The sequence below is a fragment of the Schistocerca nitens genome, chromosome 1 (assembly GCF_023898315.1).
Source record: "Schistocerca nitens isolate TAMUIC-IGC-003100 chromosome 1, iqSchNite1.1, whole genome shotgun sequence".
Classification (NCBI taxonomy): domain Eukaryota; kingdom Metazoa; phylum Arthropoda; class Insecta; order Orthoptera; family Acrididae; genus Schistocerca; species Schistocerca nitens.
This window is the reverse complement of record NC_064614.1, coordinates 1,313,404,015-1,313,431,418: the sequence shown is the minus strand read 5'-3', so window position 1 is coordinate 1,313,431,418 and position 27,404 is coordinate 1,313,404,015. Positions and strand designations below refer to the sequence as shown.

Sequence of the window (27,404 nt, the reverse complement as noted above, 5' to 3'; positions counted from 1 at the left end):
TACTAAATTTGTCTCGTGTTGCTCAGCTCTTATAGCGTATGGAAAGTTACATTTTCACTGAGAGCGAATATACCGCTCGCCATTAATTCTAAACAACCAAGTCAACAATTCGTAGCGTTCCCCACTGAAACGGCAATTGTTAAAGAGACAGCATAACAACATTTTAGTACCGTTATGCTTTGAAGTCTTTTTCTTTTTAAATGTTTACTTCAGGTGATGCGGCAAAAAAAGAATTGAAAAAAATAACTAAGCCTCGTTCTGGAGCTGACGCCGACAGTGAACCGGCTTATAGAGGCACTTGGTCATATTTTGAGTCCATGCTATTTTTAAAAGATATTATGACACAACGAAAACCAGAAGGGAACGTTCAGCCAGAACACTCGGCAGCGAGCACGTCTTCGGGTTTCTCGGACTCTACACGCGCTACTACTCTGGAAGACGAAATGGATGTGAGGGACACAGAAAATGCCTTTGAAAGTGCTACTGTCAGCATCAGTTATGAGACTCTCAATGACAGTAGTGTTGATGACAAGGATGAGCCCGAACTTGAGGTTCCTGTAGTTGAACTGACAGGGCAGGCCATGCCCCAAGCAACGGAAACTACCGGCAATGATAGCATCCCTTCAGGCTCGATAAATCCATCGGCTGCAACGAGAAATAAACGTAAGCTAAAAGAAGATGGGCTATAAGCATTTGTCCAATTAGAGAGATGCAATAATGCGTCAGGACCAATAAGATAACAATGATGAAGACCTTCTGTGGTCAAGACAATATTGCCATAAATGAAACAGTTGCAGGAGTTGTAGAAGCTAAATACGCCACAGGTGACATAAGTTGATCATTCAGATCTTAATAATGTCTGAGAAATGTAAAATATTAAGTACATAGAGTTGTGTGAATAAAGAAGTAAAAGGACTGATTTATTATCTGTTTGTGCTCTTACCTTAAAGTCACCATCAACCGTTCTTCAACTGAAATAGGTCGATTGGAAATTAGTTGAATTCAATGGCAGAACAGGTTTTATAGCGTCTACGTTATAATGAAACGTTTAGGCAACATTCAAGTATACTCCTCGAATAGCAAAGTTTGACATTTCATTTCAATTCTTCATACAAATGGTGAAATTCTCCACGAATATGTCTTTCCAAATACATCTGCTGGTGTGGGCAGAATAACGCGCCTGCTTCCACAACCACCCACGACTGAGCCGCAGGCTACTTGCAGGCAGCGCGCTCGGCACCTGCGCCCTCCAACAAAAATACTTCAGCATCCTTGTCCGTGCTGTAGTGAGATATTGCTTCTGTTTCAGCTCTGTATGCGTCAGCTACAGTTTATACGCAGGAACATATCACCTAAAATTAACCAAACATAAAGTAGCCAGCGACCACATTTTTCACTGTAGACACTAAATTTCATGCGATAACTTACTTAGAAATTGATTATCACAATGACTACGACAAATATCGAAAAAATTAACACTACATCATCAAGTTGCGATATAATGCTGTAAGATACGGAAAAATCAGTTCTTTGCAACAATTAGTTTTCTTATAATCAAATGATAAGTATTATATTGTGAAGAAAACTCCCAAAACGGAAAGAAACGGTTTTCAGTTTTTGAAAGGAAAATCAGAATCTCTACCGAAAAACTAACCATAGTAGTTGATGTAGCATTGCTTCATTAACACACAGTATTTTTTACTGCAAGAAAATCGGAAAACACTTTTTCCTCTTGAACTGTCATCATTCGCCGCGCAGCTGACAGCTCACGGAGGACAGAACCGCTTCGCAGTGCGTTGCTCGCCTGTGGCGGCGCGGCGCGTTCGCATCTGACCGCTCACCTAGGACTGTAAATAACTCAACAGCACACAAGAACATACGACATTCAAAGTTGCGTGTAACTCAGTTATTATTTCCACATAGCGTAAATAAACTTATGAATCTGTTACCTCGTTGCAGTTGTCCACCTCACTATCGATACGTCATACCCGCTTCTGTCGAGATGTTTCGCGGCAGAAAGCTCGTGACCACTTCGGCCTTCATTAAGATCCAAATAAGCTACGCGAAGTGAGAGCAATTGATATAATAAACAAACATAATAAAAAGTCACAGGTGTACCGCACGTTTACCCGCCAAGGGTCCTTGAAGGGACAGACGCTGGACTTCCCTCAGGCCAACGTTCAACCACAATAGCCACGTTTAAGAGTTAGTAAATCCTAAGGTAATTTGTGAATTCCACCGTCAACAGAGACTTACTATAACGTGCAACCTGGTGTTGCTGACGATCGTCTAACTTGGACGCATCTTCTGCTAAACACACTCGGTGGAAGAAATTACCGTGTACTTCTTCGTGAAGTACTGTCGGGAATGCTGGAGAATGTCCCGGTAGCAGCTTGATGGTGACTTGCCAACTTCGCCGTTGACGGCGGGGAACACTTAGACAATGTTATGTGCACGAGACGCCGTTAGACACTCGAGAAGAGCTGATCGCCCATTTGACTGCAGCAGCAGCCGTTACTCGTGAAACAACTAATTTCTGTGAACATGCTGGACAATCGGTAGCGCACAGATGGCAGTAGTGCGCTATTGTAAATGGACGATGCTCTCAGCACATCTCTGAGCCAACATTCAACACGCGACACTATGTATACAGTCTGTGAACATGACTAGCGCCACGCCAGAACCTAAACGGAACCCCAGCGTCGGAGACTTCCTTTCATCTCCTCCGGACACTCTATACTTTTACACGCATAGTATTTTTACACACTGTATATAAACACAAATGGCGAAGAGAGGTGGATTTCTTTAAGAACCCTTCGATTAGTAGACTAATTTTGCAGACGTTGAAAAAGATCAAACATTGAGTCCTGTAATATAAGCGTAAATTTTATTTTGGGAAGTAGATAGTTGGGCAAAGATTTCAAACATCTTAGAATCGTTGCTGTATGAAACTAAGTGTAAGGAATAGGAACTGAGTTAATAAACACCTATGATGTCCAGCACCATTCCGGCCGTCTGTTCGTTCAGATATCGCGGGAGGGGTTCACTTGACGTACACTTGACTCACGCTTTGACTGATGTGTGGTAATTGCTCTTGTTTTGTGATTTATTCAGCACCACATTAATAAAAGAGCAAAGTTAAAAATTTATAATTACGTTGTTCCGAGTGTTTACTCGAACCTTTTAACATTTGAATTAGCTTAGTTCGCACGTCGTAAATTGTCTGCGCGACCCTCCCCACAGTGCTACCTAATGGAGGTGCTTCTGCAGCTGTATAGGGGCGAGAGCATTTACTTGTAGAATAAGAGAGTATATTACGCAGCGTACGATCAGATTGTAGTCTCTGTACGATAGAACTTAAGTTCTGGATATATTACCAGGGAGGCAGTGGTGTTCACCTTCACTGAGCACCTGAGTTGGTAGTGATTAGCGTCTCAGACAACTGGCTCAAGTAGGAAATTCTTTACTTTCGCATTTATTTCTCCCCGTTGTGGCCCAGCGATGTTTTTAATAAAAGTAAATTTGCTTGCACTGCAGACCAGACACAAGCAGTCTGGTCAGCATTTATGACGAATCTGATCAGCAAGGCGCAGGACTTAAGGGGAACGTGCGACATGCAGGCTGAAAGTCGCCCCCTGCGTTATCGACACAGGTCTGCGGGACAATTTTACTTGCGGTCGTTCCTTTAGGGTTCTCTCCTGCCTCGCATGGGACGCGGTTGTTTATTACACATGCAAGAGAGTTTGGGCAGCGTGTCGTAGCTTTCATTGCGTGTAGAACCTTGCCACGTGAAACAAAGTTAGCACCAGAAGAAACGACTGAAGGGTTCCTTTACTTAAAACGTTGTTTTGCGCTTCTGGAAACCTTACCGTACATTAGTGGCAAAAAATATAATATAATGTGGACGCCAGTGTCAGGTTTTATGTCTTTCTCTTAGAAAAACTAGACACGTTACACTTGCTTTCGCCGTCTTGTCGCGGTTAAACGTGATGTGTACACACTGTCACAAATAAAATAAACATAATAATAATAAGAAGAAGAACTGATGCAGACAACTACCGTCACATATCACTCCCAGCTATCTGTAGCAGAATATCGGAATATATTCCGATTTTAAACATTACGACCTACCAACGACAATATAATCTCCATATAAATCAGCTTGGGTTACGGAGACATCCATGATGCAAACCCAAGTAGTGCTGTTAGTGCGTGATACCTTCGGCATTGCGGATAGCGGAATTCGGTCTAAACTGCGGTTTCTAGACTTTCTGAAAGCTTTCTGTTCAGTAGCACACGGATGCCTCCTAATGAAAACGCGACCTCGTGGGATATGGTAACCAAGTTCGCGGTGTTTCTGGCAGTAACGCTACCTTGGACGATCTCAACATAATCGTCCCTTCCTGTACCAACTTGGCAATAACTTGGTCACTGCAGGTATTTGCCTTTGCGTTCCGATAATTCTCTAGCTGGTCTGCTGCTCGTTGTCTGTGCGAAAATGTAATCTTCATAGCTAGCGGCTCAAGTGGGCATAGGAGAGAATCAGAGGGAGCCAAGTCTGGTGGGTGATCGAAGACTCCGTCGAAGACGCTGTAGGAGCGGTGTGCGGCCGAGAATTATCCCGAAGAAGGAAAAGATTTTCTGTATATTTTTATGTGCTCACTGTGCCCTCAGAAATAAATGAAAAGAGCGACGTGAAGCGATCGAACACTGCCCAACACGTCTGTGCAAAGGTTGATCCGCTTTTCACTGTGGCTTATATTTCGCGGCCGAATGGATCTTACTTTCAGAATTTATTGACGGCGGTGTCAGGATCTTGACAAATAACTGAAATTGCATGCGCTAACAGTTGCAGTGGTGTCCAGTTAGATCTGTAATCAAGGTATGAAGTCTGGCAACTTAATGGAGAGAGATACAAAGTTAGGCAAATGCAAAGACGTGTTACTACCTTTTCACTTCGGCACAGTTAGCGTCAGTTACGTCGATATATGGGAGTAACGAGGTGTAAAGTGTAGTGTAAATGACGACGTATCGTCACGTGTGGGTTGCTAGGATACTGGCAGAGAGAAGTTTGTGTACAGAAGTAATGACACACAAAACACTTGCACGGGACAAAAAAAGGTTCAAATGGCTCTGAGCCATGGGACTTAACATCGGAGGTCATCAGTCCCCTAGAACTTAGAACTACTTAAACCCAACTAACCTAAGGACAGCACACCATCCATGCCCGAGGCAGGATTCGAAACTGCGACCGTAGTGGTCGCGCGGCTCCAGACTGAAGCGCCTAGAACCGCTCGGTCACAGCGGCCGGCTATGCACGGGACATAGCTGATGACAGGCTCGCGTGTATGTGAGCGTATCACGTCGGACTGCCAGCAGACACGGAGCGGATAGAGAGAAAGAAAGTGCGGGTCGTGTCAGTGATGGCCTCGCGAGACGGCACAAGTCAGCTCGCGACAGCCTGTGAGGAAACTTCGAAAAGCCTCTCCCAGGGCAGAAAGCACGGCTAATCCTCGGCCTCATGCATATCCCCTCAGTCCGAAGAAGTTTCGAGACTTGGTTAATAAAATATAGAGGGATGTCAATGCATCAGGTGTTGTAGATAGTGACCCTCTACCAGTCCTTCCTAATACGAGCACAGCCCACATAACGTCCGTAGAACCATGTCAAACTGTCAGGGAAGTCTTTCTTTGGGACGTTGTTAACTCGAACGTGAGATCGGCTTTGAATGTGGGTTACGCTGTCAAAGCGTTCGCCCATTACGTGAATTGCTTCAGTGTGTGGTTTTGAGGCATGTTCGCGTTAATAACAAAAAAAAATGGTTCAAATGGTTCTGAGCACTATGGGACTCAACTGCTGAGATCATAAGTCCCCTAGAACTTAGAACTACTTAAACCTAACTAACTTAAGGACAACACACACATCCATGCCCGAGGCAGGATTCGAACCTGCGACCGTAGCGGTCGCGCGGTTCCAGACTGTAGCGCCAGAATCGCTCGGCCACCAGAGGCCGGCCGTTAATAACAGCCAGTCCAATCAGTCACGATGCATTTTTCCACGTCTTGTATTTCAATCTAATTGTGGCAGGCGTCCACGCTTCGTACTTTTCCCTCCCTCCCTCGCTCTCTCTCACCCTCTCTCTCTCTCTCTCTCTCTCTCTCTCTCTCTCTCTCTCTGCAGGAAGTCAATGAGTGACATGCTCACATCATTTTCTATGCAATATTCTCCCTACAGACTCTGACATCCCAACCTTACGCATAATTATCCGACACCCCGATCATACCATGCACGTATCTCACATTACCATTCTCTTGTCCTCAGCATCGTCTCTTTTACCTTCTCAAAGACATTGAATTGAAACTTTTCTCTTCTTCAAAACATTTTAAAACTTGGTTTGAAGATGTTGTTCAAGTGTATTTATAACTTAACAACATTGACACACTACGATGCTACATCCACTAGTTAACGCTGACTGCTCACAGTGATTGTGTAGAAGCTGACGTTTGATTTGGGTTAGGGCTGTAGGTTAGTCGGATGGAAGAGAGATTTACTGTCTGTTGCTGGTTCCCCGGCAGCAGGTAAAAAGAAACAAAAAAATCTCTTCTGCTAAACTTGTGTTCCCTGGACATGTATACTCACAGCGGCGGAATCCATTTTCGTGGATAAATAACATTTTGTATACGCAGCTTTTGTACACGATGTATTGTCCCGTAAGATGTAGTACCTGCTTTATCGGCCGAGATGTCCTTTCATGCCTCACTATAACGTACTGTACGAAATATCGATTCTTCAGACTAATGCGACGAGCGACAAGAAATCGACGGTCACGGCGGTCGTGCTGCGTGCGCGATGAATACAGACGGGCCCACGTCCAGTCCTGTGCTGTTGGTGATTAGAAGTGAATCGCACGCTATGTTCCCACGTGCTACACAGGAAGATATGGAACATTCAATCTGTAAATGAATATAGTCGATAAACATATCTTACGGTGTACTACGTGTCTGTACACGTATTTGTCTGAATAATAGAGTACCTATACGTATAATACCCAATACGTTTATTACCCAAACTTGTTTTTTTTTTTAAATAAATTTTGTCATATTCTGTCTAGATGTTACTTACAAGGGAACCTCCCCATCGCACCCCCCTCAGATTTAGTTATCAGTGGATAGGCCTTGAAAAACTGAACACAGATCAATCGAGAAAACAGGAAGAAGTTGTGTGGAACTATGAAAAAAATAAGCAAAATATACAAACTGAGTAGTCCATGCGCAAGATATGCAACTTCAAGGGTCACGCGTGGTCTGGAGTGCCGTGGTCCTGTGGTTAGCGTGAGCAGCTGTGGGACAAGAGGTCCTTGGTTCAAGTCTTCTCTCGGGTGAAAAGTTTAATTTTTTGTTTTCAGACCATTAATATCTGTCCGTCCGATGCGATCACTTTTTTGGGAGTGATAATCACATCCACAAGAAAACCTAAATCGGACAAGGTAGAAGAATCTTTTTACACATTCACCAAGTGTACAAGTTAGGTGGGTCGACAACATATTCCTGTCATGTGACGCACATGCCGTCACCAGTGTCGTATGGAATATATCAGACGTGTTTTCCTGTGGAGGAATCGGTTGACCTATGACCTTGCGATCAAATGTTTTTGGTTCCCATTGGAGAGCCACGTCCTTTCGTCTACTAATCGCACGGTTCTGCGGTGCGGTCGCAAAACACAGACACTAAACTTATTACAATGAGCAGAGACGTCAATGAACGAACCGACAGACCATAACTTTGCGAAAATAAAGAAAGTAAATTTTTCACTCGAGGGAGGACTTGAACCAACAACCTCTCGTTTCACAGCTGCTCACGCTAACCACAGGACCACGGCACTCCTGACCACGGATGACCCTTGATGTTGCATAACTTGCACATGGACTACTCAGTTTGTATATTTTGCTTATTTTTTTCGTAGTTCCACACAACTTCTTCCTGTTTTCTCGATTGATCTGTGTTCAGTTTTTCAAGGCCTATCCACTGTTCCAACTTATAACTAGATCTGAGGGGGGTGCGATGGGGAGATTCCCTTGTTAGATACCTGTACAAATAGTTCTGTATCCGAACCCTTTCAAACAATTATTATATGATATACAAAAGAAAATTCTAGTGTTACTTTGGATACAACCATACATATGGGGTGAATTAGGGTTGGGGTTGGGTTGTTTTGGGGGAAGAGACCAAACTGCGAGGTCATCAGTCTCATCGGTTTAGGGAAGGACGGGGAAGGAAGTCGGCCGTGCTCTTTCAAAGGAACCATCCCGGCATTTGCCTGGTGCGATTTAGGGAAATCACGGGAAACCCAAATCAGGATGGCCGGATGCGGGATTGAACCGTCGTCCTCCCGAATGCGGGGTGAATTAGGGTACACGAACCGTGTACAAACGGCGTTTTACCAATTCTTGCTTGGTTACATGTATGATTTCTGTAGCACAGTACCTGTGTGTGTCCTCTGTTACTCGCTTCAGTGTAGAGTGTACGGGAAGATAGTTTTATGTCGGCATCTCTGTTCTGTTGAAGCTGTAACTTCGTACGAATTAAACTAACGGTACGCCCTGCGTTTTCAGAAAAAAACTGCAATATAGCATTTGAGGTGTTGAGGTGGCTGTATTTTCACGTTTTAAAAGCAGTTTAAGAAAAACGAGATATTCAAACCACGACTTTTTGTTTAAAAGGCACGATATACATATTAATTGCATCAAAGGCCCTAAAAATAGGCTCGTTATGGGCGTTGAAACTTTTCGTAAAAGCATCCGAGAAAAGTGCCGTAGTAGTTCAAAGGAAGGCGGTCGGAATGGGCCCCTCTTTGCTGTTTTTCCCTTAGACCCGGCGCTGTGTGCGTGTCGGAGGCTACTCGGTACAGTTTCTCCTCTGCTATGCCACTCTCGCGCGCTCAGTGGAGAGTGACTAGCTGTGGCGCTCTGTACCCGTCCTTACGTCACGACGGCTGCGCGAGACACACGACGACGGGAGCAGAACTGTCGCAAGCGTAGCATTTCGCTACGTTTACCCGCCAAAGTTTCGCGATACCGAGGTCGGATTTCATTCAGAGCCTCCCGTTAGAGTTTCCCGAACACCGCTGTTATACCTGTACGGGTGACTCGTTACGATCTTAGGAGTGCTTCTCTTAATTCGGTGAACGTCCGTTCCCGAGTCTACTCGTCTACTCGACAGAGACTCCAAACGCTGCAGCTAGTTGCAGTGGCGTCTAGTACGCGATTTGTTTTACAGCTGCACTCGGCTTTCCGAGAAGCGTTGCAATAAATTAGGCGTTACATTCGCTCGCCACGTTAAAGGTCTACCGGTTGACGGCATTTCGTGTTCCTCCTTACGTATGTAATCGATGTTACGCGCTACATAGGTTGGTCATTAATCGTGTAACGGTAGGGTACTGGGTTCCTTCCCTCGCTTAGAGGTCTGCCGTTGCACTCATTCGCTACCTAAAGGAGGCTCGAGTTTGAAACCCGCTGGCGGGGGAAACCACGTACCGGGCCGCAGCGTCGCGTCCAGAGGCGAGCGCTCTCGCAGAGCGGCGCCGCCCTCCGCTCGTGGCGCTGTCGACAGCTGTCGGCGAGCTCCGGAACAGCTCGCACTCCGCTTCCGGCTGCAAAGTAGCATCCCGTGCTGCCGGGTAAAGCTGCTGGCGTTGCTGGCGAATCGTGCCACTCGGTACGTGCATTTCCCGCGAACCGAAGTCGTGTGACGGGCTTCCGCGGCAGTCGGTATCAGAGAGAGAGTGTGCTCCTTACCGTGAAGCGGGGAGGCGGCGCCCGGAAGGACTCATCGGAGACGGTGAGGCTGCGCCGGAACTGCTTGGCGTGCCGCTGCGGCACGCCGTGCATGGTGTCACTCCACTCCACTGCACTGCACTCGCGCGCTCACTCCGCCGCTGCGGCCTCCGGCTGGCGCTGGCGGCCGACTGGCGGGCGGGCGCGGCCGCCGCAGAGAGCAGGCGCTGCCAACCGCACCCCGACAAACTCACCGCGCCGCGCCGGCGGCCTCGAGCTGTGCGCACCGCAGTTTGCCTCGCGTCGGCTGGGTCGCGAGGTCAGTACCCGCCCGACGCGTCCACCAGACGCCCGCTACTCGAGTCGCTCCTGTGCCTCTTTCGCCGGACGAATTCGACACCGAATCTCGGGGTTGCTCCGGAGTTGTACGTCTACCGCAGCCGAAAAGTTATTACTGAGACAGCGACCGAAAATGGTGAAAACGTATCCGCGTGGCGGGCGCGCACCGACGGCAGCAGCTGTGAGCTGCTAACCTCGCTCGGCGCGGACGCGGAGATGGCGCAGTAGGAAGTGGACAGAGAGAGGAAGGAGAAGGTCGTGAACGGAGGAGGGGCAGCAGGAGACGGACAGGGAGGAGAGGTTGGGACAGTCACTCGTGTACGATTCACATGCATACTCAGCAACTGCAAAGCACCGGAAGGTTACCTAGGGTGACCACATGCAATTGTTTTAAAAGGAGGACAAAGGAAGAAAAAAGAGGACACATCACACGGCTCAACTGCAGATGAGGATAGCACCCGTCAGCACACTCACAAATCACACGTGCACTACAGGAAGCCAAGCCAATACAAAGCGAAAATACGAAACGAAAATTTTAAATAATCGATATTGGCATTCGCTTGTAACTGGATCAACGACAACATCGACGATCCTGGTGCCACCTATTAACACCGCCTTCGTGCTTGTTTATCACGAAGGCTGTGCCAATAGTTACAGTATTGAAGCAAAGAGCAATAGAACGGGACGAATTGTAAATTTAACTGTATTACGCTCAACTTTGCGAAAAAGCCGGACACTGTAAAAATCCGCCCGGACCCCGGACAAAAATATAAAAAGGAGGACATGTCCGGACTAATCCGGACGTCTGGTCACCCTAAGGTTACCGCATGTTTAATACGAGTCGTACATAGCTTACTCTTCCGGGATCATTGATTAACCATTGAATCCTTTATACAGCGATCAACTGAAATGAGCGACAGAAATGCAATTGAAGATGGATGAATAGTTTTGAGAGACAAAATACTGATTGTAGCAAAAGACCTTTCGAGGAAATGTCCAGGCCTAGCAGAAGTCATTCCAAAATATACGAGACAGTAACTACGAATAATCGGGAAAGGAAAAATGAAGACATAGCAAATGAAGCGAGCAAAAGGAAATACAGGTGTCTCAATATGAATGTGACAGAGAGTGGAAAATTGACAAGTAGGATCGGTTAGAGCAGCAATACAATGAATATAGAAATGTAGAAGCCGACTACAGGAAAATTAAAGTAAACCTTGAAGAAAAGAGGTCTGTTTCAATTTCTAGAGTGCAGACTGCAAACCAGTAGTAAGCGAAAAACCGAAGGGTGAAAGATGGAAGGACTATACATAAACGGTTCTGACAGCAGTGGTCTCCTCACAAACTAAATGTCGACCTTCAGTTGTTTCGAGTGTTCCGCCAAAGAGATACCTGCATTTGGTGTATGCCATGTGGTAGGGAAGAAACGAAGTGTCGTTAACGGGAAAGATACGAGTCTACGCCTACGAGAAACTGCGTCATCGGACGTACGTGGAAATTCGTCAAATCGAAGGTCCTAATCAGGGGACAAACCTTCTGAAAACAGCTGACATCGTTTACTCCCTTTGTTTGAGTAATTAGTAGTTAGTCATGCAGTCATCAACACACGTATACTTCAAACATAAATAATGGAAATCACACGCACAGGTATGCATACAAATTTTATAAGATGAACGCTGCCGTAAAAAGTACAAAAAGTTGCTGCACATTAAACGGTGATGCGCGCTTCAATTAAAATGGCTAATTAGTTGCCTCACTCCAAAGCATTTAGCCTTTCAGGTCACGGAAATTGACAGACGGTATCGAATGTTGACAATATCTTTTCGTAGTTGACCTGTAATACTATACATGTTCAGGCAGCCGAGGAGGATGTTACCCTCGTAACAGCGGCGACAGCGAGGCATTGTGACGCAGCGGCCGTGCTTGGACGTGAGTCGTGTTGCACTGCTCTCGTAACTTCTGATAGAACTTAGTCACCTGTACCAGGTTAATTATGGCATAACTTCTACCTTTGTAACCGGGCAGCGCCCCACATCTCCGTGACGACGAATGAGATGCCCTCAAAAAAAAAAAAAAAAAAAAAAAAAAAAAAAAAAAAAAAAGAGGTTCAAATGGCTGTGAGCACTATGGGACTTAACATCTGAGGTCATCAGTCCCCTAGAACTTAGAACTACTTAAACCTAACTAACCTAAGGACATCACACACATCCATGCCTGAAGCAGGATTCGAAGCGGTCGCGCGGTTCCAAACTGTAGCGCCTAGAACCGCTCGGACACTCTGGCCGGCTGAGATGCCCTGAGCTGGTATCACTATATATACCAGCTGAGGGCGACTCATCCGCCGTCACGGAGATGTGGGGCGCTGACTGGTAATCCCTGCACTTTCATTTCAAGAAATGCAGCAGAGCGCTTTCAACCAGCACATCTTAACATCACGATTACAAGTTGCCAGCTTCAGTACATTAATGAGCGCGAACATTGTGGCCACTGGCCATCATGAAACTGAAAGTCACCTGTCGCCACTGCCACACGTCACACTGCAAGGACTTAGAGGAATAGAGACGAATTCCTGTAGTGAAGATAAGGGTCGCATGTAGGGAGATCCCCTGAGATAAGGATTTTCACAAAATGCAGATTCGTCTCGGCGGACACCTGTGTCTCGGAACGACCAAGCTGGTCCGCTGCTGGCGTGTTGCTGCCTGGGAGGACCACGAAACCACGAGTGGGAGACAACACCACATCAGGTGAAGAAATCGAAGGCCTGTCCACTTTTTGAAGTTGGGTACGCGGAAATATGTGGTAGATACGACGACAGGGAGCACTGTCGGTGCAGGCGCAAGTGTTTCTGGGCACAACGTCCAGTGTACATTGTTGGCCGTGGGCTTTCATAGCCACGTCCAGCAACCGACGACTGAAGTCGGTGCAGGATCGCTGCCATTCGATTACGGACCGTGGGAAACGTGTTACCTAGTCGGATGAATCAACTTTCTTGTTACACCAGGCCGACGGTTCGCAAGTACCGTGTTTATATGTTTGTATGTTAGCAGCGCCGTAGACTGCAATTAATATCGCTGACAGCCCTCTGCGCCCTCGGTGAGAGACTCTGTGGTTGGACGGACTAGCAGTTAGCGGGCGGCTTGGACACGTGCCCTTCGTGGAGACTCCGTGTTGGTAGGACATGCGTTGTAAAATGACGATCGACGTAGTTGGTAATGTATGGGGAGTGGGATTTTTGACGACTATATGACTTTGGCAACTGGATGTCACATGAATAAGGTAAAATCTGCTAAATACATTGTTTGCTCTTCAACAATTTTTTTTTTTTAAACTTCCTGGCAGATTAAAACTGTGTGCCCGACCGAGACTCGAACTCGGGACTCTTGCCTTTCGCGGGCAAGTGCTCTACCAACTGAGCCACCGAAGCACGACTCACGCCCGGTACCGGGCACACAGTTTTAATCTGCCAGGAAGTTTCATATCAGCGCACACTCCGCTGCAGAGTGAAAATCTCATTCTGCAATTTTTTTATCTAACCATATGCATCCCAGTAGTTACAGCCTACAGTAGTTAGAATCCTTTTATTTAGCTGGCTGTACTGGCTGTAGTTGCTGCTTCCTCTCATTGCTGTAGTTCGTGTTATGAAGATTTTCTGTGAGGTAAGTGGCTTATGAAAAAAATATGGGTTATTGTTAGCATTTCTGCAAATTTAGGGCCATTCTTTTGTGTTAATTATTTGAAGTCGTGTTGTCATTTTAGAGCAGTCAGATTGCGTAGCGTTCATGTATTCTGAGTAATAAATGAATAGGTTATTTTTGAGTTGTCTTTGTCAGGGAAAATTGTGTAGGTCAGTGATAAAATTATAAAAATTAGTAACGAGACAGGTTCATTTTCACTCAGCAGTTTAAGTAAACTGTGGTGTTTGTGCAGAAGTGCGAGTCGTATACTAGACACGGTAATTTTAAAATTTTCCACACCGACACTTGTTTGTCCCATTCAACCTGCGTAGCTGCTAGGTACGATGCTGTTATGTTTGCTTAGAGTGTGCTTGTGTGTTCCTTGAGTGCAGTGCGACTCGATAGTCAATTAACGTATGACAGTCCAATCACAAGGTGTTATATCCTAGCCAGTAATGCCAACCGAGCCCGCTGCCAAAAAGGTTGGCAGCATCAAAGTCCGGACGCCGTCCGCATAAGCAGCGCCAGCGATACAGGAAATCGCCGCAAGTCTGCGCGCGCCACCGCTGGCTTCTGGCTTCTTAAGCGCTGGAGTCGCGAGCGCTAGGACAGTTCTGGATTCGCCGCTCAGTTGTATACTCGCCACCGAATTGTGTACCTGCTAGTCAGTTGTGTGTTCATCGCAGCAGAGTTGTTGTTTGTCGTCAGCCGACGCTGACCAAGCCGCTCCGACTCGAACTAGACAGATTTCTGTAGACCATGTTCACCACTGTGTTCTGTATCGTCGTTAATAAAGATAAGTACCGACTTTCATTTAATCCGAGTGTTTGGGTTTTCATCTTTCTGTTCACTGTTCCAGCGGACCGGTCGGCCCGCTATTAAAAGTGTGGCGGTGACTTCGTAGGCCGTTTCTACAGCGAAGTGTTGTCGCTACGAAGGCCGTCACAAAACTGGCGACGAGGACTTCCGAACTCGTGTGCAGGGCTGGTTTAACTTGTTTCTTGAGATAGAATTTTGGGGGCTGGTTTAATTTGTGTTCACTATGTCTGCCGAATTACAACAGTTGATCTTGTTACAGAGTCAGCAAATACAATGTCTGGTGGAAGCAATCGCCAAACAAGCGGCTAATCCACCACCACACAAGGAACAAGCACAGGCAGCACCGCCTTTTCGTGCTTTTGAGGCATCACGAGAAGAATGGCAAGAATATTTCGCGCAGTTGCAGGCGCACATGTCAGTCTACAAAATCACAGGTAATGAGCGGCAGCTTTATTTAATTTCCACTGCAGGCGTGGAAGTCTATAGACTACTTTGTAAGTTGTTCCCGGAATCCAAGCCAGAAGCTTTAGACTATGACGTTGTTGTTACCAAGCTTGCTGAGTATTTCGAGTCGCGAGTTCATGTTGCAGCGGCCAGATTCAAGTTCTTCAGATTAAAGAAACTGCCACATCAATCTAATAAACAGTGGTTAACAGATTTACGGGGCCTCACCCGTCAGTGTCGATTTAATTGTGTGTGTGGAGCTTCCTACAGTGATGTCATGTTACGAGACGCTATTACTCAAAACATTGCCGATTCTCGTATTCGTGCTGCTATCTTAAAGTTGCCTGACCCGTCATTAGAGACTGTGATGAACATTATTGAAGCCCAAGATACTTTTGACTATGCTGAGTGTGAGTTAGATCAGCCATGTATTTCTCAAATTGCCTGTGCTAAGCAAGTTATGTCACGCCCGCGGCCCCACCGGCAGAGTCAGACTGTAAACACTAGCCGGCCGCGTCATGTTAAAAACATTCGTCAGCCGCGTGTGCAAAATGATAGAGTTAAGTCTTGCCCTAAGTGTGTTCTTGCTCATCCTCGTGAACGTTGCCCGTTAAGAAACGCGGTTTGTCATTTTTGTCAAAGGAAAGGACACATCCAGACTGTTTGTTTGCGTAAACGCAAGAACAATTCTAGTGCTGCCCAGCCCATGGATATTCATGTTCTTCAAAGCCAGCCCGCCCAGAAGGTCGCGTTTAAAGACTCTTCCACGGTTCGTGTGGGTAATAAATTTGTTCGCAATCAGCCACCCACCCAGCCCTCTGCTATGCGACCCAAGCGTAATTCAACCGCTGTAACACGTAATGTACAGACTGCAAGTGAAGCGGGAGTTGTTGTTCCACCCGCCCAACCCACGAGTTGTCGTAAGCAGCGAACACGCGCTAAACGCGCTGATTTTGTGTCTTCCGCCGCCGCTGCACCGATCCAGAGACAGTGTAATAAACTACACTCCTGGAAATGGAAAAAAGAACACATTGACACCGGTGTGTCAGACCCACCATACTTGCTCCGGACACTGCGAGAGGGCTGTACAAGCAATGATCACACGCACGGCACAGCGGACACACCAGGAACCGCGGTGTTGGCCGTCGAATGGCGCTAGCTGCGCAGCATTTGTGCACCGCCGCCGTCAGTGTCAGCCAGTTTGCCGTGGCATACGGAGCTCCATCGCAGTCTTTAACACTGGTAGCATGCCGCGACAGTGTGGACGTGAACCATATGTGCAGTTGACGGACTTTGAGCGAGGGCGTATAGTGGGCATGCGGGAGGCCGGGTGGACGTACCGCCGAATTGCTCAACACGTGGGGCGTGAGGTCTCCACAGTACATCGATGTTGTCGGCAGTGGTCGGCGGAAGGTGCACGTGCCCGTCGACCTGGGACCGGACCGCAGCGACGCACGGATGCACGCCAAGACCGTAGGATCCTACGCAGTGCCGTAGGGGACCGCACCGCCACTTCCCAGCAAATTAGGGACACTGTTGCTCCTGGGGTATCGGCGAGGACCATTCGCAACCGCCTCCATGAAGCTGGGCTACGGTCCCGCACACCGTTAGGCCATCTTCCGCTCACGCCCCAACATCGTGCAGCCCGCCTCCAGTGGTGTCGCGACAGGCGTGAATGGAGGGACGAATGGAGACGTGTCGTCTTCAGCGATGAGAGTCGCTTCTGCCTTGGTGCCAATGATGGTCGTATGCGTGTTTGGCGCCGTGCAGGTGAGCGCCACAATCAGGACTGCATACGACCGAGGCACACAGGACCAACACCCGGCATCATGGTGTGGGGAGCGATCTCCTACACTGGCCGTACACCACTGGTGATCGTCGAGGGGACACTGAATAGTGCACGGTACATCCAAACCGTCATCGAACCCATCGTTCTACCATTCCTAGACCGGCAAGGGAACTTGCTGTTCCAACAGGACAATGCACGTCCGCATGTATCCCGTGCCACCCAACGTGCTCTAGAAGGTGTAAGTCAACTACCCTGGCCAGCAAGATCTCCGGATCTGTCCCCCATTGAGCATGTTTGGGACTGGATGAAGCGTCGTCTCACGCGGTCTGCACGTCCAGCACGAACGCTGGTCCAACTGAGGCGCCAGGTGGAAATGGCATGGCAAGCCGTTCCACAGGACTACATCCAGCATCTCTACGATCGTCTCCATGGGAGAATAGCAGCCTGCATTGCTGCGAAAGGTGGATATACACTGTACTAGTGCCGACATTGTGCATGCTCTGTTGCCTGTGTCTATGTGCCTGTGGTTCTGTCAGTGTGATCATGTGATGTATCTGACCCCAGGAATGTGTCAATAAAGTTTCCCCTTCCTGGGACAATGAATTCACGGTGTTCTTATTTCAATTTCCAGGAGTGTATTTGTGAAGCTACGCATCCAGGTTAAGACCTTCAATTTTCAATTAGAAACTGGTGCGTCTGTGACTCTCATAAATAGTGCTACGTATGCGGCTATCGGCCGCCCTAAACTTTCAGCGGCAAAACATTCTTTGGCTACTTATAGTGGCGAACAAATTCCTGTGTTAGGTGTATGTAGCGTGCCGGCCACATTCCGTGGCAATACAAAAACAGTTTCATTCACAGTGCTCCGCGCTACAGACAGTGTAAACATTTTCGGATTAGACTGTTTTGACTTGTTTGGCCTGTCTATCCAAGACAATGTGTTGCAACTTAATTCTGTTGTTGTTCCTCAAGACAGCATAACCGATTTGTGTAAACAATACAGTGACATATTTAAAGACGAACTCGGTTGTGCTGCGAACTTTGCCGCTCATATTACGTTAAAAGATAATGCTCAGCCTCGATTTTTTCGTGCTCGTCCAGTGCCTCACGCCCTCCGGGCACCTGTAGAAGATGAACTTCGTCGTTGGCAAAACAACGGTGTTATTCAACCCGTTTCAGCGAGCCAGTGGGCTTCTCCCTTAGTTATTATAAAGAAACCGTCTGGCAAGTTACGTTTGTGTGCTGATTTTAAGTCGACAGTTAATCCTCAGACTGTCATTGATTCTTTTCCTTTACCTAGACCGGACGAGCTGATGGATAAGTTAGGGGAAGCTCGTTTCTTTTCCAAAATTGATATCCGTGAAGCATATTTGCAATTACCCCTCGACGAGCAATCACAACAGTATTTTGTCATAAACACGTCGTTGGGGTAGTTCCGTTTTCTGCGTTTGCCTTTTGGTTGTGCGTCAGCTCCAGCTGTTTTTCAGCGTTTTTTGTCACAACTTCTGGCTAATGTGCCATCGTGTTGCAACTATTTAGACGATATTGTTGTGTCCGGTCGGACGCCTGCTGAACATTTCCGTAATTTGGAGTGTTTGTTTACAGTGTTGTCTCAGGCAGGCCTACGTTGCAACATCGATAAATGTTCATTTTTCCTTACGGAGTTGGAGTATCTGGGACATGTTATTAATGCTCAAGGCATTCATCCCTCCCAGTCACATTTAGCAGCTATTCGTGATTTGCCCGCCCCTCGCAATCTGCATGACTTGCAAGCAGTTCTTGGCAAATTGACATATTATATTAGGTTTATACCTAATGCATCACAGATTGCTGCACCGTTGCATCGTCTCCGCCGTAAGAATGTTCCGTTTGTGTGGTCAGCTGATTGCCAATCAGCCTTTCAGCAGCTTAAAGAGGCTTTATTGAATGATCGTTGTGTGGTCCATTACGACCCTAACAAGCCTCTGGTGTTAGCTTGTGATGCTTCTTCTTTCGGTCTCGGTGCTGTGTTGTCTCACCGAGTCGGTAACACTGAACGTCCTATTGCGTTCGCATCTAAATTGTTAAACAAAGCTCAGTGTAATTATAGCCAATTGGACAAGGAAGCGTTGGCTATTGTGTTCGGTGTCACAAAATTCCATCACTACCTCTATGGTAGACCATTCTATTTAGTCACAGATCACAAGCCCCTGACGTCGCTGTTTCATCCGTCTAAACCAGTTCCTCAGCGGACAGCTCAGAGACTACAACGTTGGGCTCTTTTGTTATCACAATACCAGTATGAGATACTGTATCGCCCTACAGCTCAGCATGCAAACGCTGACGCGCTTTCTCGATTGCCGATTGCTGCGGATGAGGTCTTCGATTCCTCTGACGACTCTTGCCATCAGATTGACGCCGATGAGCATCAATCCCTCCGGGATTTTCCGATTGATTATCGTCAGGTGGCACGTGAGACAGCTACGGATCCTCATCTGAGTTTACTATTACGTTTTGTTCAACGTGGTTGGCCGTCCAAGGCAAAGGACATATCGGATCCTGTGGTTCGTCGCTATTATCCGCAACGTCATCTGTTGTCTGTTTCGCACGGAGTTTTGCTGTTACGCACCGAGAATGACCAGCTTCGTGTAGTGGTTCCCCAAGTGCTCCAATCCAAGGTCCTCGACTTGTTGCATCAAGGTCATTGGGGAGTGGTCCGCACCAAGCAGCTAGCCCGCCGTCATTGTACATGGATCGGCATTGATAAGCAGATTACGCAGATGTCTACAGATTGTTCGACGTGTGCCGAACACCAAGCTGCTCCGCCTCAACGCTATTTTGAGTGGGCACGCCCTGCGGTCCCTGGCAGCGAGTACATATTGATTTCGCTGGTCCATATTGGAATTCTCGTTGGCTCATCGTGATAGATGCATTTAGTAATTTTCCGTTTGTTGTGCCCATGCAGTCTACAACGTCTGCACAAACTATACAGGCGTTGACTTCAATTTTTTGTATTGAGGGTCTTCCAGAAGTTTTAGTGTCTGACAATGGTCCACAATTTACCTCTGCTGAATTTGAAAGTTTTTGTTCTGCCAATGGCATTCGCCATGTTCTTACTCCGCCGTTCCACCCTCAATCGAATGGTGCAGCGGAACGTTTTGTACGCACATTCAAGGATCATATGGACCGCCTTCGTGCTACGCACTCTCGTCAGCAGGCCCTCATCACGTTCCTGTCGTCGTACCGGACCACGCCACGCGACGGCCCTTCGCCTGCGGAGCTTCTCCACGGCCGTCGTCATCGCACCCTACTACGGTTGTTGCACCCCCCGGATCGACCCGCCGCTTCTGAGCATCGCACGCGTTTTCAGCGCAACGACGCCGTTTTTTTCAGAGTTTATCACGGTCGCCGTCGTTGGGAACGTGGTACCGTGATAAGTGTCCAGGGTCGCGGTTTTTATACTGTTCAAGGTGCTACTGGGGTGCACAGGAGGCATCAGAACCAGTTGCGCCGCGCTGGCCGCCCGGATTCTGCCGCTCGTTCTTTGTCCACAGATTTGGTCCGCGGCGGGTTCCAGCAGCGCCTTCCGACTTCGCTGCCGCCCCCAGGGCAGCAGCAGCAGCCGTCGCCGCTACCACGCCGACAGCCCGTCCCGTTGATGCCTCCCGCGCAGCTTCATACGGGAGCGCCCCGGGTGGTCGCTCCGGCGCCTGCGGTCCCTCTTCAGTCGCCACCGCCTTCGGAGCTGATGGACGTCGACCCCTCAGCCGGGCCGCCTTCCCAAGCGGTAGCTGTGCAGCCTGTACTGCAGCCGCTTTCCTTGGGCACCCCTAAGGAGTCTGACACCGCAGCGCCTTGTCCGGCGCCCACTCAGCCGCCGTCGACGCAGCGTCAGGAGACGCTGCCTCTCTTCGTGGGTCCCGACGCCCCGTCGCGTCCAGTACCAGAAGCTGCGCCCGTGGTCACAGGCGTGCACCCTGGCCTCGGTTTTCAGTCGGTGTTTCCCGAGGCCCCGCGCAGCCAATGCTGGGGTGCGGACCGGGGACTGCCACCGACAACAGTCTCCGCCCCGGTCTCTTCTGCTACGTCTGCGGCCAGACCCCTCCCCCGCCGTCGACGCTCGCCACGTCATTATTCAACGACGGTGCGGCGATTTGGGGGGGGGGGGGGGAGGAGTGTTATATCCTAGCCAGTAATGCCAACCGAGCCCGCTGCCAAAAAGGTTGGCAGCATCAAAGTCCGGACGCCGTCCGCATAAGCAGCGCCAGCGATACAGGAAATCGCCGCAAGTCTGCGCGCGCCACCGCTGGCTTCTGGCTTCTTAAGCGCTGGAGTCGCGAGCGCTAGGACAGTTCTGGATTCGCCGCTCAGTTGTATACTCGCCACCGAATTGTGTACCTGCTAGTCAGTTGTGTGTTCATCGCAGCAGAGTTGTTGTTTGTCGTCAGCCGACGCTGACCAAGCCGCTCCGACTCGAACTAGACAGATTTCTGTAGACCATGTTCACCACTGTGTTCTGTATCGTCGTTAATAAAGATAAGTACCGACTTTCATTTAATCCGAGTGTTTGGGTTTTCATCTTTCTGTTCACTGTTCCAGCGGACCGGTCGGCCCGCTATTAAAAGTGTGGCGGTGACTTCATAGGCCGTTTCTACAGCGAAGTGTTGTCGCTACGAAGGCCGTTACAAAACAAGGTCGTCAGTGGGTGAGTAGACGATAGGATTTACCAATGCAGAACAAGCCGACACGATCACGGTCTATGGTAGGTGCAGGGAGACTGCAGTTCGTCCTTGTATGGTGTATGCGGCAACAAATCCCATCAGACAACCATCTCGGCAATTATTTATCAACCTAACAGAAGGAAACCATCGACGGAAAAAGAGCGGGAAATTTTTTTCTTTTTCTGTTGCAGTTGATCCGCACATTAGCTCCCGCGCAATCACATGAGAAAGTGGCGTGAGTCGCACATTGTCATAGTTTCCATCTCATTCCATCTCTCTCCATCAACAGCTGCATCGAAACGATTATGATGATCATGTTAACTTGTATACGTGGGCGTTAGACACGATGGTCTAGATGTATCGTGTATCTTTTTTAATTACAGAGCCACATTTACCGATCGTGGCCAGGTAAACCCCAGAAATACGCACTACTAGTCTGTTGATAATCCCCGTTGGCTTCGTCACGTCAAATGTCAGAATCTGTGAAGTGTAAACGTGTGGGATAGTGAACCTTCACCTCATAGACCCACGTTTCATAGTCAGGCACTGAACGTGCACACGTTTAGCACCCTCCTAACAGACGATCTTCCACTGCAAACCAGTAGGAACTGTAGTATCAACTTGATGGCTATCCAGCATCTCTTCACGACTTGTTTCCGGATCGCTGGATTGGACACAGGGGACCTGTACCTCGGCTGATCCGTTCTCCCGATTTGACGCCAGGTGACTCAAGTTCCTCTCTGTCCATCTGTGCCCAAGAAACTGTGACATCCTGTACCGTAGCTGCTGACTCAACGGGTCCTCTCCTGTCAACATGGCACATTTTTCGTTACGTGTTGGTAGTAGTAGAACTCATGTCAAAGCTACTGTGTGGTGCTGACTGTATCCATGGCAACGAGCAAAGATTTCATCATGCAAGTCGGCTACATTGATAAGATCATCACCAATGACCGCCCGCGATTAAAATCTGAATGTTGAAGAGCAAAGGATACAGTCTGTATCTGCAATTGTACCACCTGAGTTGATAGCCTGCAGAACACATAAGCAAAGATAGGGACAATCTGTGCAGAATATACTGTAATAAACAAACAAGATCCCACACAGTTCGACCCTGCTGCCCCATTTAACTGTCTGAAAAATAGTGTGCCACTGGAGGAATTGAGGGGAGTAGTCGATTATCCGCTAAGGACAACAGTACAGCGCGTCAGTTGGTCGATCTGGCGTTTTAATCCAGAGAGAAGAGAAAGGAAGGAACTGATATGAAGGTGAGGCTGAGAGACTTCCAAGTCCATAAGTGTTTCCAACTTTGTAATAAGCAACAGAAACTGTAATAGAAATACTTTTCACTGTACAAGAGGCGGCTAAGAATAATAAGAATTTGCTCATGGAAAGGCATTTAAGTTGGAGAACATCTGGCTGAAGAAATCTGTTGATGGGCTCTGAGCACTATGGGACTTAACTTCTAAGGCCATCAGTCCGCTAGAACTTAGAACTAATTAAACCTAACTAACCTAAGGACATCACACATATCCATGCCCGAGGCAGGATTCGAACCTGCGACCGGAGCGGTCGCGCGGTTCCAGACTGTAGCGCCTAGAACCGTTCGGCCACCCCGGCCGGCCTCTGCTGATGGGCACCACGTTAGTCATCTTAGATTAAAAAAGCCGTGAAAGCATGTGTAGCACCAAGTGCAGAGGAACTTTTTTTTTGTGGAGAGGATACGATTTTTCTATATGGTCGCTCTAGCAGAAATGTACATAAAATTAAACCGTGGCGCATGTCTATGATACGTCTCTGTGCGAAATACTGGCGTCTTGGCTGGAACTACAAGAAAATAGGGCAGTGCGAATGTTTGTCCTCCGTCAGTATGTCGTTGTTTTTAAGAAGAAAGCGTTAGTTGCGCCTGAGAAAGTGTTACGCAAGCTTGACGAGATGCATTAACGTGTAGCATGAATATGTAGGTATGGATACTTCAGGAATGCGATTTCCTGCATATAGCAATGTTAGCAATACATTCCGAATTGGATTTGTTCCTCATATCGTGTTGACTGTTGAATTGGAGACTCTACAGTGGTCCTTAATAAGCAAGTATCATATTTCTGAGATAGTTATGTCTGTCCTCTAGTTGGTAGACAGTGTCTGGTTAGGTGTACGTGTATTTCGTCTGCACTGACGCCACCTTCGGAGACAACTACTTGAAGTAAGTGCATTTAGCTCCTCGCCCGATATGCGGTTAGACATTTATCTCGGTGGAATGTTGTGAAATTATAATTATTCAGTGTCAGAAAATGTTTTAACGAAATGATAGATGAATGATAAAAGATTTTTATTTTATATTGGAGCACAAAAGGTGCGAGCTCAGTGTCGCTACACTGCACTGCATTCAGACGTAAACCAGTCTGCAACAATCGCACTACTATTCAATAAAAATTTATGTTTTATAATTTAACAGCATTCAGCAGAATAAGGAGGTAAATTGTGTGAGACACTGGATGGCGGACTTGGGCGGTTGAGCACATTGGATTATCAAATACAATAAGGAAATCATAAGTAAAGAAGTGAGTAGGGTCATATAAACGCACGTAATGCGATAATGAATAACTCAGAAGGCAGTTCAATTAAAAAAAAATGTTCAAATATGTGTGAAATCTTGTGGGACTTAATTGCTAAGGTCATCAGACCCTAAGCTTACACACTACTTAATCTAAATTATCCTAAGCACAAACACACACACCCATGCCTGAGGGAGGACTCGAACCTCCGCCGGGACCAGCCGCACAGTCCATGACTGCATCGCCTTAGACCGCTCGGCTAATCCCGCGCGGCGCAGTTCAATTGAAATGGAATGGACATCATTAAAAGGGGCAATCAGAGAAATTGGAAAGATAAGCGTATGTGTAAGAATGGTAATTGCAAAGAACAAAAGGGTAACAGAAGAAATACATCAGCTGATCGATGAAATAAGTAAGTATAAAGATGTCAGAGGTATTCAGACATACAAAAATACACGTCAATTAGGACTGAAACAAGTAGGAAGTGCAGGAAGGCTAGGGTGAAATAGCTGCATGAAAAATGTAAAGAAATCTAAAAAGAAATGGTTGTTGGAAGGACGGACTCACATACAGAAAGGTCAAAACAAGCTTCAGTGAAATTAAAATCAAGGGCTTGTAACAAATAAAAAATATCAAATAAAACAATAATAAAATATATAATAAAATATATAATAATATTAATATTGTAATAATAATAATAATAATAATTTGTTTGTTTGGATAAGTAAGTAATTGAGAGATTAAAATTTACGCCGTGAATTTATCGAGCTTCGCACGTCCGAAGATGTACGGAACGTAGCCAGGGCTCATTATGTATTTTTTTTTGTAGACAGAGTCTGATATCTGACCTCAGCTTCAATCATGAAAATGGAGTGACTAAAACTACTAAAACAAAGAAAAAACATACGATTAAATAAAACATATATTCATTTTAACATATACGTTACGATATAAATTACACTTACGTAAAATTCTAGATACATAATAGCAGATCATTCACAAATGAGAGCGACTTATTAATTCTGCGCCTCTTTTCTGCTAATAAATATCAATATGGCTAACTGTGGAGCCGCACAAAATATTAAGTCCTCCTAGGACAACGAATGACATGAGAGTGATGATGCGTACAGGCTGTGACAAGAGAGCGGTGTTAATTGCTTTATTTTGCATTCTCTTGTCTTAAAAATCGATACATATAATCTAAGTTAACTAAATTAAATATTGTCTGTGCTCGAGTGCAAATGGTTCCTTAAACTGCCCCCCAAATTGCGAGAGCAAAGGTGTACCACCTGCAGCTGAGCAATTTGTTGACGTATTTTCTTTATTTGTCATGTCATGAATCATAAGTTATTACGTATCTTGTTTCACAGATTCAACATACTTAAAATATGATAAAATGTCATACATCCACAAAAATACATAAATAATATTTACATACAAGATCAATGAAAGTGAAAAGAAAAAATAAAAATATTTGATTCCGAGCAGTATTGAACCCGGGATCGCTAGTATCACAGTCAACTACACTGGCTCAGTGCTATCACTGCTTATCCAAAACTAGCTGACGATTTTATATAACACTTGTACAGAGACTGTAACAAATTTCACAGTTCGTATTCACTTGTGCTGTTACTTTGTAAAAAATTGTAGGGCATATACTCCATTGTTCTCTTTCACTTCAAAATGTTATTACACTTGTTCATTCAATAAATAAAATTAATTATTGGTTTTGTGCATATTCAGAGATATGTGAACACATTCTCTTTAGAATGTCACTTGTCGCTAAAGGTTTATACTTTGCTAAAGTCTTTGCACTTTACAATAAATGTCACATGTCACACGTTTTGTTTACGTTGAGACGAAAGTTCTTGAAGAAATAAGTTGGAGATCAAGAATCTCGCAATGAAGCGTGCTTTGGAAGACGTAGTTAAAATGTGGTTTCGTCTTGGTAGGTTCCGTACTGACCAGTCCGTGTTACATCTACTCAATAACCTCCATATTTCGTCTTCCAAAAAGCGTATGTCGTCTCCTGGATATTGTGTCGTCGTTTCGTCGAAAAGTGTGCCGTGGTTTTGCGACTCACGTCACCTATAGTGTCCCATCATGAGTGCTGTGAACCGTTTTTTTTTTTAAATTTGCACACAACTTTTTCATACATTGTTCGTTGCAAAACAAAATGTTCGTTCACAACAGAGAGCACAAAACATAACAAATATTACTTCACACTGAGTACAGTTTTCTGTTACATATTTACATAGATATAAAAATTTTCTGTGAAACATGTACTTATACATTTACATTACATTGTTTGGTAATACATATACATATTTTACATTTTTCAATTGCATTAAACTAGATATTTACAAATACATATGGGTCAGACATAAAAAATTATCTTATAGGTTCAGTGTATTGTGATACATTCAGAAAATCCATTTTCTTTTATAGGTCTCTTCCCCTTTTTAATAAAGTTTTCCTTTTAAGTATATTTTCCTTTACATCAGTACCACACAATAAGTGTTCTTCCTCATTAAATGTTTCCTGCAACATAAACTTTAATAATAGGTTAGAAAACATCCTTGAGATGATCTGTCCTGAAAAGTCATGATTACAATAAGACACGACACGTCACATCCACAATCAATTCCAAACTAGCACATGCACAAAGTATCATTTACAAATAAAATAAAGTATATGGCATTGCTCAATTAATCTCATTTGTCATTTCCTGTAGAGTTTTTTTTTTGTGTGTGTGTGCATGTTGTGTTCATGTGGATTGTGGTGTGAGTGTGAATAGAAAATCAAGTGTCTATCATGCCAATTTATATATCAGGTTCAGGGCAGCAATTATCTCCGGTCATTTAGTCTGTCAGCTTGTCCGCAAGGTATTAATAATCAGTAACTGTGCTTTGCATGAAAATTGTTAGTTCTTTCTGTGTCTTATCTTCTTGCTGCTGCTGCTGCTGCTGCTGCTGCTGCTGCTGTTACTGCTGGTGCTGTAAAATGTAGATACTTAAGATTATAGCTTATATCTTCTTCTTCTTCCAGCTTGAAGTACCAGATGTGACTTACCTTGTTGTTGTATCAGCATACTCTGCTAAGGGCTGAAGGTTTTCAAATCTTTGTGAGGGTACAAACCTAAAATTCTCTTATTCTTGTGGTTTTGTAACAGATATGCTCCAGGGTGTGGTATATCAATGATTGTGTAAGGACCTTCATATAATGGACGCCACTTAACATTACGTTTTAGAGGTAATGACGATTTGTAGTGGGTCTTAAGTAAAACTTGCATGCCTATTGTAAAGTTTTGCCTTC

General features: G+C 46.1%; 2 protein-coding genes across 4 annotated transcripts in view; one reads left to right on the top strand and one right to left on the bottom strand.

Annotated features, from left to right (window-relative positions):
• The window catches only part of LOC126202933 (NAD(+) hydrolase sarm1), a 1,078,224-nt gene extending 1,068,298 nt beyond the window's left edge, over positions 1-9,926 (bottom strand). The window contains exon 1 of one of the 3 annotated variants that reach the window (XM_049937073.1): positions 9,794-9,926. In XM_049937073.1, the coding sequence (XP_049793030.1) occupies positions 9,794-9,886 (93 nt within the window). In that variant the 5' untranslated portion in view covers positions 9,887-9,926. The remainder of the gene's footprint in view (positions 1-9,793) is intronic. The other 2 variants (XM_049937030.1, XM_049937080.1) reach the window with 2 other exon arrangements.
• LOC126234365 (uncharacterized) lies at positions 9,885-27,091 on the top strand. The gene is made up of 3 exons (XM_049943056.1): positions 9,885-10,083; positions 20,371-20,888; positions 27,017-27,091. Exons 1-3 carry the CDS (start codon positions 9,885-9,887, stop codon positions 27,089-27,091), a joined length of 792 nt encoding a protein of 263 aa, XP_049799013.1.
• Positions 27,092-27,404: the final 313 nt, after the last annotated feature.